This window comes from Myotis brandtii, unplaced genomic scaffold (assembly GCF_000412655.1).
Source record: "Myotis brandtii unplaced genomic scaffold, ASM41265v1 scaffold147, whole genome shotgun sequence".
NCBI lineage: Eukaryota > Metazoa > Chordata > Mammalia > Chiroptera > Vespertilionidae > Myotis > Myotis brandtii.
Genome location: NW_005355292.1, coordinates 1806023 through 1825484, shown reverse-complemented (window position 1 = coordinate 1825484; position 19462 = coordinate 1806023). Strand labels below are relative to the sequence as shown.

The 19462-nt window shown below is 53.3% G+C and overlaps 1 protein-coding gene across 6 annotated transcripts in view; it reads left to right on the top strand.

Moving 5' to 3' along the window:
* Window positions 1-15720, top strand: part of ERG (v-ets avian erythroblastosis virus E26 oncogene homolog) — a 159071-nt gene extending 143351 nt beyond the window's left edge. For all 6 annotated transcript variants that reach the window (XM_005861297.2, XM_005861298.2, XM_014535656.1 and 3 more), the window contains 4 exons: window positions 4688-4756; window positions 5375-5431; window positions 6136-6183; window positions 13806-15720. In XM_005861297.2, coding sequence (XP_005861359.1) covers window positions 4688-4756; window positions 5375-5431; window positions 6136-6183; window positions 13806-14326 — 695 coding nt within the window. In that variant the 3' untranslated portion in view covers window positions 14327-15720. The remainder of the gene's footprint in view (window positions 1-4687; window positions 4757-5374; window positions 5432-6135; window positions 6184-13805) is intronic.
* Window positions 15721-19462: the final 3742 nt, after the last annotated feature.

The following is a 19462-nucleotide window of genomic DNA, read 5'->3' as shown; positions in this document are numbered from 1 at the left end:
TCCTTTTCCTACTGATCAGCATTCAGGGCAGCCCCTCCCCCACTCCTAGGAAGTGATAGCACGGAGGTGTGTCACTCACATTCCATTTCTGCGATCTTGTTTCACGATGTTTCATGTGTTCCTGGCGTTGTCAGTCATTAGCATCAGACACCCTCCCTCCACCCCCTCCTCCCCTGTGAGCGCATGCCTTTGGAGCTATGGCCCTGAAGGTCTCAGCTGGCAGGGACAGAGACAGGTCTGACTCGTAGGAGCTTGCAAGCTGGTTTCTGACCTCGACATGTGCCGCCCACCTGGCATCTTGGGGGCAGTTCATGTGAAAGCTCTCGTGTGCACCAAGGAGGACATTCTGTAACCCCCTCCTCCCCTCCTCCATCGCCATGGCAACTCCGGCATCGTGATACCCATCTAGGATGTTATCAAAAGAGAGTGGCGAGTTGAGCCTGGGAGTGCAGCCTGGACTTTCACTTTCCAGCGGCTGCTCTTCAAGGGCTTCTTGGAATTATGAGTTATCCCTGCCTTGGAGCTGGCAGCCTAGTGCCGGTCGGCACTACCCGGCACAGCCAGACAGTGGGGTAACCCCTTCTCCCCTGTGGGGCGCTTTGGAAAGCCTGGATCTTAGCGAATGGCTAAGCACGCATTCTTCACTTTCCATGGCTATACTCAACCCAGAGGTCTGCAAACCTAGCCGGGGGAGGCAGGCGGGGGGGGGGGCATGTGAAATGCCCCGGCTCCCCATGTCTTTGAGGGGGGGTTAGAAGGCTGTGGAAATGTCTGGAGGAAAACAGGAGAGCGACTTCATCGCCTGAATCTCCCTCCCATTAAACCTGGGTTATAGGTTGCTTCTGGCAGCAGCTCTCGTCTCTGTCTTTGCCTTTGGCCTCTGAGTTCACTGGGAGCCAGCGAGGCCTGTCCTTCCCCATCCAGCCCAGCTGGGACCCCCGGACCTGCTCTGTAAATGTGGGGTGGGTCCTGCAGAATGAGGGGTACTCGCCCACAGTCCTGGTTCTGGCCCTTGGGAAAGTAAGTGGGAGGGCGGACGGCAAGAGTGCAGGAGGGCGGCTCTTCCGAGGGCTGGAGGAGGAGCTTGTGAACTGGGTGAGGTTAACGCCTCAGGAAGGTAACTGCAGGAAGGGCTGGGAGGATGCTGTCTTGGTTACTTGATGTCGTGGGGGGACGGGGGGGGGGGCGCTCTTTTAGGATCAGGAACCGATCCCAGCTCCCAGCAAGTACCCAGAGGTGGGGTGTGGAGGGGCGAGGCCCTGTTTGTAGCTTCATGTTTTTGGTCCGGATCCTGGCACATGCTTCTCTGTAACCCAACCGATCCCAGCTCCCAGCAAGTACCCAGAGGTGGGGGTGTGGAAGAGCGACACCCTGTTTGTAGCTTCGTGTTTTTGGTCCAGATCCTGGCACATGCTTCTCTGTAACCCTGAGCTGCCTGTGTAATGGGGTTTAGAAAGCTGTTTTTACACAGAGTCTGTTACAGAAAAAAATGGCCAGCTCCCTGCTAGAAATCCACCTTCCCCGAGCAGGCCCTTCTGCCAGGAGTTAGCCGCCTCGAAGACCAAGGCTGGAGAGGCGTGGAGAGCACTGAAGTGGCCCCTGAGAATGGAGTGTGCGTAGACCCGTGTGAGAAGCCCTCCTGCTGTCACCGAGGGCGAGTAGCCCATGTGCAGGGAGCCGTCATTCTTCAGTAAACTCCACCGCCGCCGGGGGAGGCAGGCGGTGCTGCCGGGGTCACCACTGGCCCGGGGTCACGGCTGGCCGTGCCTCATCTCAGCGAGGCCGACCCAGCGGTTCCCGTCACATCCCTGGGGTGGGGGGGGAGGAGGGGCTGGGCACCCTCAGCTGTGATCGGCAGCTGATGAAGGCTGCATCGGGCCAGAATGTCATGAAGGCAAACAAAGCCCACTTATCTTCCGTGGTGACATGTTTGTGAACATGCCAGTCATTGTTCACGTGAACATCGCAGGTTCTTGGCTAAAGACCAGACTTGGTGTCGTTTAGGTCCTGACTTACTTTCGAGGGAGAATGGACACGGTGACACACCCTAAGGAGGATTTTATCGGGGGAAATAGAGTCTCAAAAATATTTCTCTATTAGTAGTTTGGTGTTTAATTTTTTCCAGCCGCCATATTTTTTTCTTTACGTTTAAAATAGCAGCAAACTAACCTACTGACACTTGCTATAAATTCTGTTAGTGTTCATCTATCTCAGATAAAACCGTTCGATCTAGAACTCTTTGCACACACGTCTTTCTCTGTGTGGCCGCTCTCGGGCAGTGCCTCTGAAATGAGTGTCTGTCGGGCACAGCGTTCTGAACCAGAGCCGTGGAAAGGCCTGGAACAGGCTTCCTCCGTGTCGGTGTGCACCGTCCCCGGGGTCTTGGTAAATGCAGGTTCCGAAACAGTCAATCTGGAGAGAGATTCTGAACTTCTCACCAGCTCCCAGATGTTGCCTGTATTACTGGCCTGCAGACTGCACTTGGAGAAACGAGGGTCTAGAATGTATTTCTATAGGGTGTCCCCCTAAAATGTGTCTGCACTTTAACAGCTGATAGCTCCATGTTGAAAGTGAAGTGTATTTTATTTTATTTTATTTTTTAAATATATTTTATTGATTTTCTACAGAGAGGAAGGGAGAGGGATAAGGAGTTAGAAACATCGATCAGCCGCCTCCCGCACACTCCCCACTGGGGATGTGCCTGCAACCAAGGTACATGCCCTTGACCGGAATCGAACCCGGGACCCTCGAGTCCGCAGGCCAACGCTCTATCCACTGAACCAAACCGGTCAGGGCTGAAGTGTATTTTAAAAACACTGCCTTTATAAGTATTCAAAGTGGGTGTATATAATTTTGGGGGCACCCTACGTATTATCTTGCTTCAGCATTTGGTACACAGAAGGCCCTGGGGTCCCCAGCCCCCAGCCCCGTGCCCTCCATCCCAGGACACAAGTAGGACAAACGTGTGATCCCTGCTCCTGAATTGGGCTGGATGCTGCTAGGATGGTCTGGCCGGTAGATTTGTCTTTTGTTCCGAAACAATTCTCACGTGGAAACTCTGGCTAACTAACCACTTTTCAGACAAAATGCAACTGGATGAGAATTCCTATGCACAATGCTCCCAGGAATGTAGGTTGGGATTCCGTTCGTTGTAAATGGATAGCGGCTGCCGGTTTAATCCCCGCGGGTAACCAACCCCGACACCAGAAAAGTGAGACCGAGGAGCCGGGTGGGAAAGGCTGGTGGTCGGTCCAACGGTGCGACGATGCCGGCCGGCAGGGAGTGGCGAGCCATGGCCGAGATTAAACAGAAAAGTCGTCCAGCCCAACCGAAACCCCGGGGGTAGGGTTTCAGCGACCACCCCGCCGGGGAAGCCGGCAGCCAAGAAGACCGAGTAAATTACGGCCGCTCTGTGCTGATGTTCAGGTTACATGTCACGGCCCTTCTCTCTGGGATTGAAAACAGGGAGAGACACGTCTTCCGCAGCGCAGTCCAGCTTTTGGGAGACGGACCCACCAGATTGCCAGCTTTAAGTAAAATGAGCTGTTTAAAGCGAGGCTCAGAGCAAGCGGCATTGCGCTGCCCTCCGAGGGCGACGCTGCAGCCATCTCCAGGGGCCTGGCAGCAAAGTCGCCCCGAAACATCTGGCTGTGGCTTCTCGGTTGGCCCGGCATGACCCCTGGCACTGACCTGAGACCCTTCAGTCCAAGAAGATGTAGTTAGTTTTTTTGAAATGGTTCTGTACTAAGATGGAGGTAGAAGCAGCGTGATATGTGCACAGTTGGAGCGTGCATAACAGTGTCCCTGGAATATGTTTTCGAAAGAAAATGACTTAGAGTCTTCTTAACCATTGCTAGAACTTGCACCGAGGATGCAGAAGTGGGTATTAAATTTGCATATGCAACGTGCATAGAGATTGATGGGGCGAGTGATCACATGTGGTCCATGCAAAGGAATGATTGGCCTCTCCTGAGGCCCTGGCGGTCATTGCTGGCGCACGGTGGGGACAGTGCCCCCTCAGCCTTGCAGTTTATGTCATGCCACTTACTTTAGAGAAATTCTAAATTCATTTTGAGGAGAAAGAGGAGACATCTGCATAGAAAAAGGAGGAGACGGTTAAGAGTGATTCAACATAAAAGGCTGAGATTGTAAAGAGAAAGTGAGGGGTGGCCGAGAGAGGCAGCGGAGAATAAGGATAAGGAGGCAGAGCTCATTTCCACGGAAGAAAACGGAGAAGGAACGCGAGCATCATTTGGGGGTTGAGGTGCAGACCTCAGGCAAGAACTGGTTGATTGGTCAGAGTTGTGGGCTCTGTTCTGGATGGTCCTGGAGATAAAAAAGGGCTGGATACAGGTCAGTCCCATTGGGGTGCAGGACGCCTTCAACGGGAAGAAACGTTCAGTGTGGCCTGCCCTGTGGTTGGAGGTCACCCTAGGAGAGTCCGCAGGCTCTGGGGGAATCTGTCAGTGGGGGTGGCAGATTAACGGGTAGAAATGTCAGATCAGTAAAATACACAGAATTATCATTTGTAAATAAAACCTGAATCTAATAGAATCCAGGTTGAACATTTCTTTGGATGACTGGCTTTTCTTGCACAATATTTATTCAAATAAACACAAAACACATATAAGATATCTGTTATAAAAGTAAATTATTGATATTTTAGTCAATTTCTTGGTCTTTACAGATTTACCTTATGAGCCACCCAGGAGATCAGCCTGGACCGGTCACGGCCACCCCGCCCCCCAGTCGAAAGGTGAGGTGTTGGCTCCGACTGCCTTGAATCCACGTGGCACAGGGTCCCTCTTGATGGAGTAAACATCATTTCTGTAGCTAATCTATGGTTTTCCAACATGGAAAGCATTCCTTCCCTTGGCAAGACAGGCACAGCTAGTCTTCAGGTTATACCCTCTTCCCCACAAAGAGAAGTGACTGCTGTCATGGACTTCAGTGCGCAGTCACACGTGTCTCCTGGGATGGCTGAGTGCAGATCAAACACGGAGTGATTTCCTGATCTCGGCCATGTTTACAGTCTCCCTGGCTTTATTTCATTTTCCTGATCATTTCCCTCTTACTTATTTCAGATTGCAATTCATTTAAATCTGTTTTGTAAGCCATCGCAAATTCTTTTCTTTTGGAAAAAGGGGGGTATAAATACATTTTTGAAATAATATAAAGTGCTCTCTTTTTTTGCTGCAATGTGCACATTTGGTTTCATGAGAAAAGAAATGTTTCCTTCCTGTAAGATGTTTATTATAAAAGGGAGACTATTAAATCACTAAGGTAGTTGATGGAACGATGATATCACAGCATCAAAGACTAGTGGCCACATATAAGTTACAGCTCATTGTCTCTCTTGTTTTCTCATGTTCAGCTGCTCAGCCGTCTCCTTCCGCAGTGCCCAAAACCGAAGACCAGCGGCCTCAGCTAGGTATGTGTCCGGGAGCCTCGGTGGCCATGAGAGAAGCAACAGGTTGGGTGGCATATTTCTAAAATGTGTCCTTTGCTAAACGAGACTCATGTTGCTTTGTCTTCTTCACAACTGCTTCATATATCAATCAGGGACAGAATGATCCGTCTACTCAGCCAGGATGACTGGGGAGTTGGTTAAAACATCTCCACAGTCTATCTGCACAGTGAATGTGGAAGGAAACATTCCGCTTGCACACAGCGTGTCTCTGTGTGGCTCATGAGTTCTTTTAGTTTCGCCTTACTGTCCAGGCATACCACACTGGTGCCATCGGGTGCAGCAGTGCCCACACCGGTGCCCAGTCTACATGCAGCACAGTGGGGGGTTGATATTATCAGTGATGCTATCAGCACAGCCCACACAGAGCTGGCTGACTGGGGACTGAACTTGTGTGCCCTGTTTGTTTCCTGGGGTAGAGAGAGCACGGGGCTGGGTGAACCCCAGGCCAACTCTGAGCTCAGCTGAACGAGGAGGCTCTGAGCAAGAAACTTTACTCAGCTCCCCTGGGAGGTTTTATCTAACACAGGGGTGGCGCCAGGTGACCTTGGTGTGGGGGACATGTTCAGCTCTGAAATCGGGGAGGACAAGACAGGAGAACGCCCACAGTGACATCACCAAGTCACAGCTGTGTCTTCGGGGTTTGACACCTTTTCTTTTCTCTGTAGATCCTTATCAGATCCTTGGACCAACGAGTAGCCGCCTTGCAAACCCAGGTGAGATATGGCTGGTGTGGTTGCTAACCGTTATGGCAGTGGCTGTTGTGAAAGATGCATTGGCAAGGGTGACCAGTTCCTTCCACGGAACCAGTTTCAGGGTTAGGTCTCGCTGGATTAGTCGCCCAAGCGGAAAAATACGGGCCGGGATATAAATGAAGATTTTAGCTTCTGCAAAGAGCATCGTGACCTCATCCACGCTGCCCGAATTTCCTAGGTCCACTAGAAGAAGGACACAGAGGGGGAAGAGGCTTAGAAAATAGATGTTTCCTGTGTCAGTTTTGAAGGACGACATCCAAGGTCAAGGTGTCTGCAGGGCTGGTTATCTTCTGAGGGTCATGAAGGAGGGACCTGGTGCAGACTCTCTCCTTGGCTTGTAGACGGCCACCTTCTGCCTTCGTCCCTTCCCCTGTCTTCCCTCTCCGTGGGTCTCTGTTCCCAGTGTTGTCACCCTTTCATACCAGCACTGGTCATATCGGACTAGGGTCACCCTGATAACCTCACTTTAACGTGATCACCTCCATGAAGACCCCGTGTCCAGTAAGGTCACATTCTGAGGTTCTGGGGGGCTAGGACTTCAGCATGTGAATTTGGGGAGGGGGGGACACAATTCAACCTATTACACAAGCAGTTAAATCATATTTCAGAAAGGAGAATGCTGCTTACAACCCTCCGACTTCAAATCCAGAGTTATCTTCAGAATGGTCTGTTTCTCCACTTCGATGCCAGGAGAAAGGGCGGGTTCTTCCCTGGCCTGTTTGTAGCCCGGGCCTTGCGAGGGTGGTCACCTGTGGCCACCTGCCAGTGCCAACCCCGCTGTTTTATTTGGTGACGCTCCGATCCGAGCCAGCCGGGCTGCAGAAACCCACCACGCAGGCTGCGTATTCTCAGCAGCAAGTCAGACGCGAGATGGCACGGGCGTCTTGCCGGCACACGCTGGAAAGTGTATTTCCTAGATGTCGAGGCCAAGATCGGGCTGGAAATGGAAAAATTCAGATTCAGCACACGTCCCCTCGAGGGAGGCTACGCTTTGGGGACATGAGATATGATGATTTAGAGCAGTGGTTCTCAACCTTCTGGCCCTTTAAATACAGTTCCTCATGTTGTGACCCAACCATAAAATTATTTTCGTTGCTACTTCATAACTGTAATGTTGCTACTGTTATGAATTGTCATGTAAATATCTGATATGCAGGATGGTCTTAGGCGACCCCTGTGAAAGGGTCGTTCGACCGCCAAAGGGGTCGCGACCCACAGGTTGAGAACCACTGATTTAGAGAGTCTGCTATCTTGATATTCTATTTTAGTTCATGTCAGTGAATTCAGCAAATGTTCTTTAAGCGTCTGATGGGGTGGAAGGGCCTGCTTTGTTTCCTGCCCTCCCCCGGGTCTGGACCAGGTGCTCAGTGATTATTTGTTGAAGAAGTAAGTGTCAGAGCAGTAAGATCTCGTCCTGACCCTCAGGGAGCTCACATGCGATGGAGAGGGGGCGTAGGGAATGGCCACACTGTGCAACCAGGGCGGCCACAGGCGCTTCCCTCATACGTGAGCCCCGCCTGGTGGCCGCGTCTCCGGGTCTCGGTCCCTCCCCGTGCCCGTGGTCAGCTTTCCGTCTGCAGGGGCCTCCTCAGCCTTCGAACTGAAGCGATGACTGTGAGTGAGGTGCTTAGGGAGGCGGGCCTGGAGCGGTGCTCAGGGGAGACTCGAGAGAGGAAAAGACAGAAGCCAGACGCTGGCAGCGTTAATTCAGTGACCTGAGACCACATTCTGACCGCTCCCCCACATGATGCCTGCGCAGCACGCACGCCTGGGGTCCTGGCAGCCGGAGGTCATTATCTCCATCCAATGGCAGGGGACTCAGAGGACCAGAGAAAGTGGGTAATTTTTCCTGGGTCACAGCCAGTCAGAGGGGAGGCGAGATTTGAACCCGGACTCTGTCTGCAACGTCTTTCATTGCCTTCCCCTACCAGGGGTCCTCAAACTATGGCCCGCGGGCCACATGCAGCCCGCCGAAAACATTTATCTGGCCCGCCGGGTGTTTTTGCCGCTGCTGCCTGTCCTGCTTAGCAGCCAACTTGTCCCGGTCCCACAGTGCGCATGTGTGGAATGTCTGAGGGACAGTGAACTGGCCCCCTGTTTAAAAAGTTTAAGGACCTCTGCGCCTAAACTCCCTGAGCAAGCCCGGGGAGGGGCGGGGAGGCAAGGTCTGGGAGAACGGGGAGCGAGAGGAGAGAAAGGAAGGCTCGCCATGCGGTTAGCAGCTGTTCAGGTGCACGTGCACGGGGTGGGTCTGGGGTCAGGGATGGAGCAAAGTGCCGGGGTGCCACACAAGACGGAACTGGCCTTCCCACGCACACACGCCGGCCAGTGAAATACAGGTCCACGCCCATGTCACAGCGCAAAGGTGTGGCTTAGGGGAGGGAGGGGCTCAGAGAGTGGCCGGCCCGTGGGCAGAGCCTCAGCTCTCACAGAGGCACATGGTGCCCAGCAGCTGGGATGCCCACCGTAGGTAGAGGGCCTGGGCGGAGGCGGGAGGCCTGGGAAGATGTCTTGGTACCTAAGTAGCCAGGGACACTCGCATCTTATGAAGGACCGCCCTCTACCCCTGAAACCTTTCTCGGCGGGCTTGGGGAGGCGGCGGCATCCTACTTCTGACCTGCACATGAAGATTTTGTTCCTTAGCTTGTCATGATGGCGAACCTTTGGAGCTCGGCGTGTCAGCATTTTGAAAAACCCTAACTTAACTCTGGTGCTGTGTCACATATAGACATTTTTTGATCTTTGCAACCATAGTAAAACAAAGACTTATATTTTTGATATTTATTTTATGTATTTAAATGCCATTTAACAAAGAAAAATCAACCCAAAAAATGAGTTCGCGTGTCACCTCTGACACGCGTGTCATAGGTTCGCCATCACTGACTTAGGCCTTCTCTCCACCCGGCCTTGGGCCCCATCAGCTGTACTCACGTGGCCTTTCCCCGGGACCGGCGTGTCTTTCATCTTTCTATGAATGCTCCTTCCTGTCGGAGTCTATTATTCCGCGCTCGGAAAAATAAATCCCTCATCCCTCCCAGTGCTGGCTCTTTCCACAGTGCGCATTCTTTTCAGTGGGAAGATGACATCATGGAGCGTGAATGCACGGGCGATGTCAGCATTGCGCCATCTCCGCCCCCAGCATTCACTGCTGTGCACTTGGCCCGTATTTCTCCTGCTGGGAAAGGGTGTCCCTGGGTTACCCTGTGGACCAGGCAGCTCCTCTGTGTCCGTCAGGTGGGTCACGTGTTTCACGTGGCTCCCTGAATGGACCGAGGCCACCTTTCCACGAAAGAGGCCTGTGGCGGTACATTGGGTGGCTACCTGCGGACACCTGGGGAGCCTTCCCCGGCGGCTGGGACAGTGCACGTGGTTCAGGCAAAACCCGGCACCGTTTTAGGATGTGCTGCTCATTGTTAGGGGGTTCTGGTGTGGCCAGTCTCCCACTGGGAACTTTACAAGCTCCCGGCCCAGGGAGGGGACCCCTAGGAGGGGCTGGAGGGGACGTGCAGGCGTGGGCCTGAGAGCAGGTTTGTGCGGTGATTCAGGGCTGCAGCCTGCAGCAGGGTTCCGACCCTCGCTGACCTTTTGCAAATCAGTCACCTACGTCTCTGGCACCCGGGAAGCATCTAGTGGCTTCCTCCAGCTCCAGGCCAGGGGCGTACCTTCCTTTCAACTTGGATCTCCAGCCCAAACCAGTCAGAATCAGAGCGTCACCTACTGCGTTCATCCTCAAAGTGACCCTGAAGGTCGTGCTCTTGCCATCAGCCCATTTTACAGGTGAGAACACAGAGGCACAGAGCTGGGGGAGCTGCCCCAGGTCCCATCCGTGGTGGAGCCAGGAGCCAGCCAGCAGTGCTGTCACCACAGTGGCCCTGGCAGCTGCCGGACACCCTGGCCCTCCAGCAAGTCCCTTCTGAGCCACACTCGGCCCGGGCCACGTGTCCTGGGGCCACGCCTGGGGCCCCCCCTGCTGCCTTGATTTCCACACGGGGGGGGGGGGGCTGTGCACAAGGTGTTCCGAGGCACCCCAGCCATGGGAGAAAGTGGCCCCAGACGACTGCCACCGTGGAGCCTGCTGGGCCCTCCGTCAGCTGTCCCCACAGTGCCCCCCCCCGCCACCACTCCCTCCCCGCCTGCTCTGCTCTGTGGTTTATAAACCGTTCAGTTGTTCTGCCCTTTCGTGCTCAGTCTGGACCTCTTTGCCGCCCTGTTTCTCTTCTTTCCTCTGGAAAATGAAAGCATTGCCTTTGGGCCTCTTCCAAGCCCTGTGCTGCTCACCCCGCCGGGCTCCCCTGGAGGCGGGCAGCCCCCCCCGCCACCACTCCCTCCCCGCCTGCTCTGCTCTGTGGTTTATAAACCGTTCAGTTGTTCTGCCCTTTCGTGCTCAGTCTGGACCTCTTTGCCGCCCTGTTTCTCTTCTTTCCTCTGGAAAATGAAAGCATTGCCTTTGGGCCTCTTCCAAGCCCTGTGCTGCTCACCCCGCCGGGCTCCCCTGGAGGCGGGCAGCCCCCCATGGCGCCCCACTGCGCAGGTCTACCCTGGTCAAACTGAATACTCCTTCCTAGTGTCAAGGATGTTCTCGAGACAGTTGTTACTCATGAGGTGCAGGTGGTGATGCCTGTAGGAGACTTGGGTCTTACAAGAGCTTCTCCTTTTACTTGTGTGTGTGGCCAGCAAGCGCCCCAAGTCACTCTAAGCTTCCCAAGCCTTAGGTATCTTGCCTTGGGACCCGTACCCACTAGTCTAAAATGCACCCATGTGGCACCGTCAGCGTTATCGCTTTGACAGTAAAAGAACTGACTAGGTTGCTGCTGAAATTGTGTGGCCGTGAGTAACCCCTTTACCTTCCCAGCGACTGCGATTTCTCAGCTGCCTTGTGCACCCCTGACCTTCTCGCCCGGTGAGGCAGCGTGCTTGTGCTGCGAGGCGGTGGCATTGGTGATGGGCGTCAGGTGCAACCTTGAATGAGCTGGACGTAGTGTCCGTTTCCTGTGCGTTCGCTGAGCTTGCATTTGCGTGGGGTTCTCAGGTTTGGGAGCCGATGGGTTTTGTTTACAGATCTCATTCCCACAAACCCTGGGGATGCTCAGAGGCCGGAGCCCAGATCCTAAGGGCTCTTTTAGGGCAAACAGTGAGGAATGATCATCTGTTTCTTGAGCTTGAGTTTCCAGCCAGGGCTTTCAGTCCGGGCCAGCTAGTGCTTCGGAAGGAGGAGAGACGGGGCCCGGCTGTCTGCTGGTCCCGTGGTCCACGTTTGTACAGGAAGCGGCCGAGGGACAGGTTCCTGGGGGGCAGTGTCCACGTTTGGGCAGATCCCGAATATTCTTTCAGCTGCGTAGGAAGGTCTGCGTGTTTCTACAAATCTGTGGAATTGCTCTCTTCGCTGAGGAGGCTGCCTGAATATTTATTTTCAGATGATTCCCTGTTTATGCTGAAGCATATGTCAGATTGCTAAATCAAAAATCCGTGTTCTTCGCTATCCCCAGGTCCCATATGGTTTTTTTTCCCCAAGTATTAATCCTTTGGTTACAATATATACACTAAAACCATATGGTTCTCCCACTCCATCCTTTGTGTGTGTGTTTTAAATGCATATTAATGAAACGTTGGGGGCAAGAAGACTTGATTGAGAACAGTTTGTGGTCCCGAGAAGGCAAAGGCTCCCAGTGTGACGCCCTACAAGCTGCTAATACCTTTCAAATGTGCGGCTGGACCGAACGCAGTCGCCTTCGGGACGCAGTCAGGAAGGGCTGACCTTTCTCACGGAGCCGGCGGGGGGTGGATTCACAGACACAGCCCTCTCCACGTGGCCCGCGTGGGAACGAGGAGGTGCGAGCTGGACAGCTTACACAGGGAGCTGGTGAGAGGACTGAGTGGAAAACAAATTCGTAATTGAGGTCTACGTGACATCGGTTCCCTGAATGGTTGCCAGTTAAAGCGACTTTGACCACCCGATCACGTCCCTGGGTTCTCGCTGAGAGTATAATGAAAGGTAGTCTTTGTGGCCATAAGCCCCAGGCCCCTGTAGCTGGGAGTCCAGGAGAAAGGACCTGCTTCTGACGCATTTGCAAAGCATCTTTAATCTGCTGGACAGCCCTGGGTCTCTCCTGGGATTCAGTATGACTGTCAGTATTGAATGCTTCTCCCCTTTAGCGAGCCGTGAGTCAGCGTAAGCCTTACGCTGGTGGTTCTCAACCTTCCTAATGCCACGACCCTTTAATACAGTTCCTCATGTTGTGGTGACCCCCAATCATAAAATTATTTTCGTTGCTACTTCATAACTGTAATGTTGCTACTGTTATGAATCATAATGTAAATATCTGATATGCAGGATGTATTTTCAGGGGTCGCGACCCACAGGTTGAGAACCACTGGAAGGTATTGTAACATCGTGGTGAGGTGCCTGATTTGTCTCTGAATTTAGGAAAACATAAAAGCTGCATCTCTGAAAGCTGATTCCCATGGGGTCAGGAGAATCCTGACGGTGCACCCCAGTCTAGCAAGGACCCCTCAACCTCGTTGGAGCCTGCCTCCCTCCCCCCGGGGACCTGCAGCCACTCACTGTAGCACTTCTCCTTCCTTGGAAACTTGTGAGCGCAGTTGGCACGGCAGCGCGGGGGCGCACACGTGGCTTTCCGTTACGATGCGTTTGCCTAAACACTGGAAAGGGGCGATCTGGTTTGAAAGAGGGCCAACGCTTCTCTAAACTTCCTCATTTTGAGTGGGCGAGTTCTGTTCTGGGAAAAGTTTTGACAGAATGGCTTTCCGAGTGCCAGCGAAATGTTATGTTAGAAATAACGGTGTTTACTTCCATTCTCTTATTTTTTTTCCATAAACTTTTTAGGAGTTCATTTCCTAAATCTGACTTTTATTATTTCACTTGACCTCGCCAATATACATGGCATTAAGTCATTACTGCCATCCACATAACGGCCCATTCTGCCTCACAACATAGGAAAAATAGGCCCTCCACCCCCTACCCCTGCAAACATCGTGTTGACCTGGATGTTCTCCTGAGAAGTCAGGAGTGGATGGGACCAGCCTGCCATCCACTCACCCCATAGAAATTCTCTGCTTCTTAGGAGGACTTGGGTTTGTAACCAGACTGATAGTCACCAAGGGCCATCGTCCTAGGGCAGGTTCCCTGCGCACAGAGTTTGGGATGAGGATCCTTGTGCGTGTGATTAGCTAAGGGCATGTTCTCGGGAGAGAGGGAGCGGGGGAAGCAGGACAGGGCAGGGGAAAGAGGACTCTGGGGCCCTAGTGGACCCCTGCTTCAGTCTGATCTCAGGGAACCTCGGGAGCATGAACAGCTTCCCAGGCTGGGCCCCTCCCTGAGGCAGGGAGGCCCGTCTCCCATGGCCTTGGTCTGTCCCTCTGGCCACAGGCTGCTGGGAACGGGCCAGGCGGCTCCTGTCCAGCCACGGGCAGTTGTCAGCAGAACAGGGGAGGCCCCAGCATCTGAGGGACAGGTGCTGGCCTGGGAAAGGGCCCTGGGTGCCCGGTAGCACCCCCCTGTCACTGAAGAAAGGCCGCCTCTCTGTGCACCCCGTCCTCACTGCTCTGTTTCCTGTCCCCCGTAGGGAGCGGGCAGATCCAGCTCTGGCAGTTCCTCCTGGAGCTCCTCTCCGACAGCTCCAACTCCAACTGCATCACCTGGGAGGGCACCAACGGGGAGTTCAAGATGACAGACCCCGACGAGGTGGCCCGGCGCTGGGGCGAGCGGAAGAGCAAGCCCAACATGAACTACGACAAGCTCAGCCGCGCCCTCCGCTACTACTACGACAAGAACATCATGACCAAGGTGCACGGGAAGCGCTACGCCTACAAGTTCGACTTCCACGGCATCGCCCAGGCGCTCCAGCCCCACCCCCCGGAGTCCTCTCTCTACAAGTACCCCTCGGACCTCCCGTACATGGGCTCCTACCACGCCCACCCGCAGAAGATGAACTTTGTGGCACCCCACCCCCCGGCCCTCCCCGTGACCTCGTCCAGTTTCTTCGCGGCCCCGAACCCGTACTGGAATTCCCCGACCGGAGGCATCTACCCGAACACGAGGCTGCCAGCCAGCCACATGCCCTCTCACCTGGGCACCTACTACTAGAGCCGAGAGGGGCCTTTCCCAACAGCACGCAGTCATCGCCAGGACATTGCCACACACTCTATCGGAGACCAGGAATCAAAAAAAAAAAAAAACAGAAAAAAAAAAAAAAAAAAAAAAAAGTGCCTCAAGAGGAATGAGAAAGCTGGGCGGGGGATGGGGAAGGAAGCCAGGGACGAGACCCAAAGACTCTTAGCGGGAGGGAAGGACCAAAGTATGACCACAGAGAGACAGCGGATGCTGACCGGGACGTTCACAGACCTGGGATCTGTGGGCCCACCTTGTAAAAGACATTGTAGGTAGAAGCCTGAGGTCATAGGACAAAGTGCCAAAGAAAAGGTGGCCTGAAGATGTGTATACACTTCAGAGTCCAGGATCCTGCTCATGCAAACCAGGATGGAACCAAAGCAATCCAGAAGACACAGTCTGGACCTAACGTACTGTTCCTAATGCCATTTGAAGGAAAACTACCTGTATTTAAAAACAGAAACATATCAGAAACAAAGCAGAAAAAGACAAAAGAGACCATGCAGCGGACGTGGATACGAAACTCATCGGCGCCTGCTGCTCCGGGTGAAATCAGATTCATTCCATTTGACGGAGGGCGGCCAGCTCTCCCAAGCTGTGAAGACGACCCAGAGCCTCCAACTCCTTTACAGTATTCCAGGGGCCAGGAGCCGGACGCGGGACTGAGCAAGTGCGTGGAGAGAGTGTGGATGCAGAGGAGGGCTGGAGGATGTGCGGGCGGGTGCGGAGGGGCCGAGCCGGAGGAGGCAGGGCTGGGCGGGAGCTCAGGCCGTGCAGCTGGACAGGGGACGGTGTTGGGACTGCGGAGAAGGCATCACGGGGACTCGCGGTTGAACGCGGTCAGTGCTGCACCAGAGCCAGTGTGAGAGGGAGGACGTGGCGGAACGGAGCGAGGGGCAGTGGTGGGATTCAGACACGAAAACATGCATCTCTCTTTTTTTTTGTTTGTTTGTCCAAAGAAAATTGTAACTGGAATTGTCTGATATTTAAAAGAGTCATTCGGGACGGCATGGCTTCGTGGGGGCTCTGTTCCCCGGGGGGGTCCGGCGAGAGACTCTCTGGGCCGCTGCGCTCCGACATCGCCCGGCTCTGGGCCAGGCGGGCTCCGGTGTCCCTTCGAGTCGCGAACGCTGTGCGTTTGTCAGAATGAAGTATACAAGTCCATGCGGTCCCCCCCCCCTTTTATATAATAATTATATAACTTATGCATTTATACACTACGAGTTGATCTCGGCCAGCCAAAGATACATGACAAAAGAGACAATCAGTGGTAGAATGTGGCCTTGAAATCTCTGTATGCTTAATGTTTACAATACGAAGTTACTAGTTCTTAGAGTGCAGAATGTATGTAATAAAACAAGCTTGGCCTAGCACGGCGAGTTGGAGTCACCTCGGCGTCTGCATTCGCACTTTTTTGGTGACCGACGTTGTCTGAGAGCAACCTGTGCGGATCGTTGTGGGTCTTGTGTTATAATCTCATCATCTCCGGGAACTGAGAGCCCAGCAACTAGGATGTTTGGCGCCCAAACAGCGTGGGCTCTCTGCCCTTCTTGCCCTCTCTCTCTCTCTCTCTCTCGTATTCCTAGTCCCTTCTAGAAGGACCAGAAGTTCCCCCCTGGGGACTCCACATTCGTGGCCCGAGTGAAAAGAGGCAGCAACGACGCTGAGGTGGTTGCTGAGGCATTCCAGATGAGCACGGGACACACATCACCCTGACTCCACTCTGTGGTCACAAAGCATCTGTCGAATGGCGAGCAAGCTATTGCTCTCGGTGCCAACTGTATTTATTGCTGTTGGCAAATAGAGCGTCAGACAGCTGCGATCCCTCACTTTAAAGAAACAGGACAGCTTCTCAGTGTTCCACTCGCCTTTTCTCTCCGAGGATGTCGCCAGGTAGCCTGTGGCCTGATCTCCCCGCCACGGCATTGTCTGGGTGCCACGGGGTGGGCTTCACTGGCCCCGGGCCTGGCATATTACCAGACACGGTGTGTTTCTCGGACCTCAAGTCCGTTTCCTTTGACATCTTTTCTCTCCTCCGTGTCACCAATGCTGCCGCCCTGGGCCAAGGGGAGGGCGGTTTGAGAGGCGGGACGCGAAGCAACGTGAGAGGAAGCCAGCCTGACCGACTCCTCGGCCTGAGGGGGCCATTGCACAGCTGGTTTGGGGCTTGCTTTGCGCCTCGTAGGAGATTAGGTGAAGTTGCCAGGCCTCGGTGCTGTGGATGTTTGGCAGTGGTCTTCAAAGTCCGTGGGGTCCGATTCCCACCGCCTTACTCGGATTAAAAGAAGTCCCACCATCAATCATTTCCCAGCAGCCTGGGGAAAGCCCCCCAAGTGCTTCTATCTCTCAGGGGGGAAAGTAACTAAAAGCAGGAAAGCTGGCAGCTGGGGGGCCCACGCTGCTCTGATGGACAAGATCAGTCATTTTTTCTGGGGTGCAAAGGCAGGCACACCTACAATCTACTCAGAAATGCAGACGTACTTGGATAACCACTCAGGTCCACTCCTTCCATGTTGTATAATGAGCCAAATAATAGAAACAAGACACGCTGATCACGCTCAACCTCTCAGCTGTTTTCAGTTAGGTCCCCCTCCACGCCCCCGCTCCCCCAGATTATTAGCAAGCTTTCTGACACGCATGGTGATTTCGGATAAGATGATAATGCTGAGTCCTCCCAAATAAATCATTCTTAAATGATGTCATAAAAGAACGTTGACCCTCTGCCCTCATCATAATCTGGTTTCAAAGCTCTCGCCAACGCGTGCTCCCAGCCCCATGGACCCCCGCGTGGTCTCGCTTCTGCTGGCAGGAGATAGGTCCTCTCTCCTCTTCCCAGTCTCCGGGGCGCTTCCGGGAACCTGCATACCCCCCAGGCTCAGCCAGAACTTCATTCTGTCTCCAGGCTGATGCCCTGGCTGCATCTCCGAGGGGTTCAAGGTGAGGTCACCGGTGGGGACTGGTGCACTTAGAGAACTTACTGTTGCCCCAAAGCACCTCTCCGCACTGACATCTGGTTACGGGGGCCCGGAGGGGTGCCTGGGGTGACAGGTGCAAGACAGACATCTGACCCTCGGAGCTGCAAAGAGGGGAAACACAGATGTCCGTGGGACCCAAGGAGATCTTTAGCTGTGGAAGCAGGACAATGTCGTTCTTTAGGAACCTGACTTAACTAGTCTCTCACCACTCGCTTGGTTCTCAGATGACTAATTAGAGAATAAAGAGCACTTTGGATTACTCAAGGTATACCAGGTTCTGTCCCTTCTCTTTATTTTAACCTTGTTTTAATTAATAAAAATACATTTTTATTGATTTCAGAGAGGAAGGGAGAGGGAGAGATAGAAACATCAATGATGAGAGACAATCATTGATCGGCTGCCTCCTCACGCCCCCCACTGAGGGTCGAGCCTGCAACCGGGGCATGTGCCCTTGACTGGAATTGAACCTGGGACCCTTCAGTCCGCAGGCCAATGCTTTATCTATTGAGCCAACCCGCTAGGGGAGTGAGGGGACCCAACCTAGGCCCTGGAGGAATAGCTGAAGGACTGTCTGGTGTTCCCACTGGAAGCAAGATTACATGTATGGTCCATCAACCCAGGGCCCAGCATGGTGCACGGCAATATGAAGCTACCAGGAAATGTCTTCACCTGTGTACGCGAATGAACATCCAGAAAGGTGACAGTAGGGTTGCCCAATGGCCAAACTCAAGAAAGAACTTTAAATTAGAGAAACACCGTATGGAACAGCCAACCTTTGCCCAGGAGTTCCTGCATGAGGGTGTGCTCAAATGGACCATGTGACCATGCACCAGATATTTAGCAGCACACGATATGTGGACTCCTTGACTATCTAGGTCTTTTTTCGGTTCTATTCAAAATGATGAAATGTCATGTATACATACATGGAACCTGGGACCCTTCAGTCCGCAGGCCAATGCTTTATCTATTGAGCCAAACCCGCTAGGGCTTAGCCTTGTTTTAAAAAATCTTGTTACCATGTTTTCATGTCAAATGAGGAAAAGGTTGGATACAGAAATCCAGTCCTGGAGATCATGAGGACCTCTTGACTTATCAGGAGCAGTGGCTCTCAAAGCATGGCCCCTGGGCCAGCGGCATCAGCCTCCCCTGGGGCGTGCGTGTTCTCAGACCCTGCCCAGACCTCCTGAAACTCAGCCCTCAGTTCCAACCCAGCCACTGGCTCCCACAAGCCTGACGGGTGATCCTGATGCCTGATGAAGTTGGAGAGCCGCTGCAATGGAAGAAAAGATGATCTGTGTCCAGGTATGGAACGTTCAGTGTGAAATCTCAATCCCTTGAAGTTGTCTCAGTGGCCACATGGCAATTGACCATGAGATTAAGCGAGTTACTCTGAAGTGTCATCCTGGGTTATGCTTCCTCTGAGCAACTCTCCTCCCGACTGTTAACTGGTCCTGTGTGTATTAGTTACCTACTGCCGAGTAACAAATGAACTTACACTCCTCAGCATGAAACAACACACATCTGTTACCTCCCAGTTTCTGTGGGTCAGGAGTCCAGACACAGCACAACTGGGTCCGCTGCCCAGGGTCTCACAGGCTGAAATGCAGGAGTCAGCCAGGACTGTGATCTCATCTGAAGCTGAGATCCTTTTCTAAGCTCACTGGTTGCTGGCAGAAGTCAGTTCCTTGCGGTTGTAGGACTGACATCCCATTTTCTTGCTGGCTGCCAGCCAGGGGCCACTCTCAACTCTTAGAGGCCACCTAGGGTCCTTGCCACGTGGCCTTCTCCATAGCAAGGCTGTTGCTCCTTCAAGGCCAGCAAGAGACTCTCACTTGGCATCTGACTTTTTTTAAGGGTTCTCCTGATTAAGCCAAGTCCACCCAGGGTAATATTTTTTTAAATTAACTCATAGTTAACGTTTAGGGCCTTAATTACATATGAAACATTACTTTTACCATAGAATATACCCTATTCATGGGAATCAGACTCCCTCACAGTCACAGGTGCTGCTCACATTCCAGAGGACTGGGCAGGGCATGTGCACCAGGGAACGGAAATCTTGGGGGCCATGTCTGAATCTGCTGACACACTGTGGGTAAGTATATCTTCTAGCATTTTCTAAGCTCCCTGTACCTGA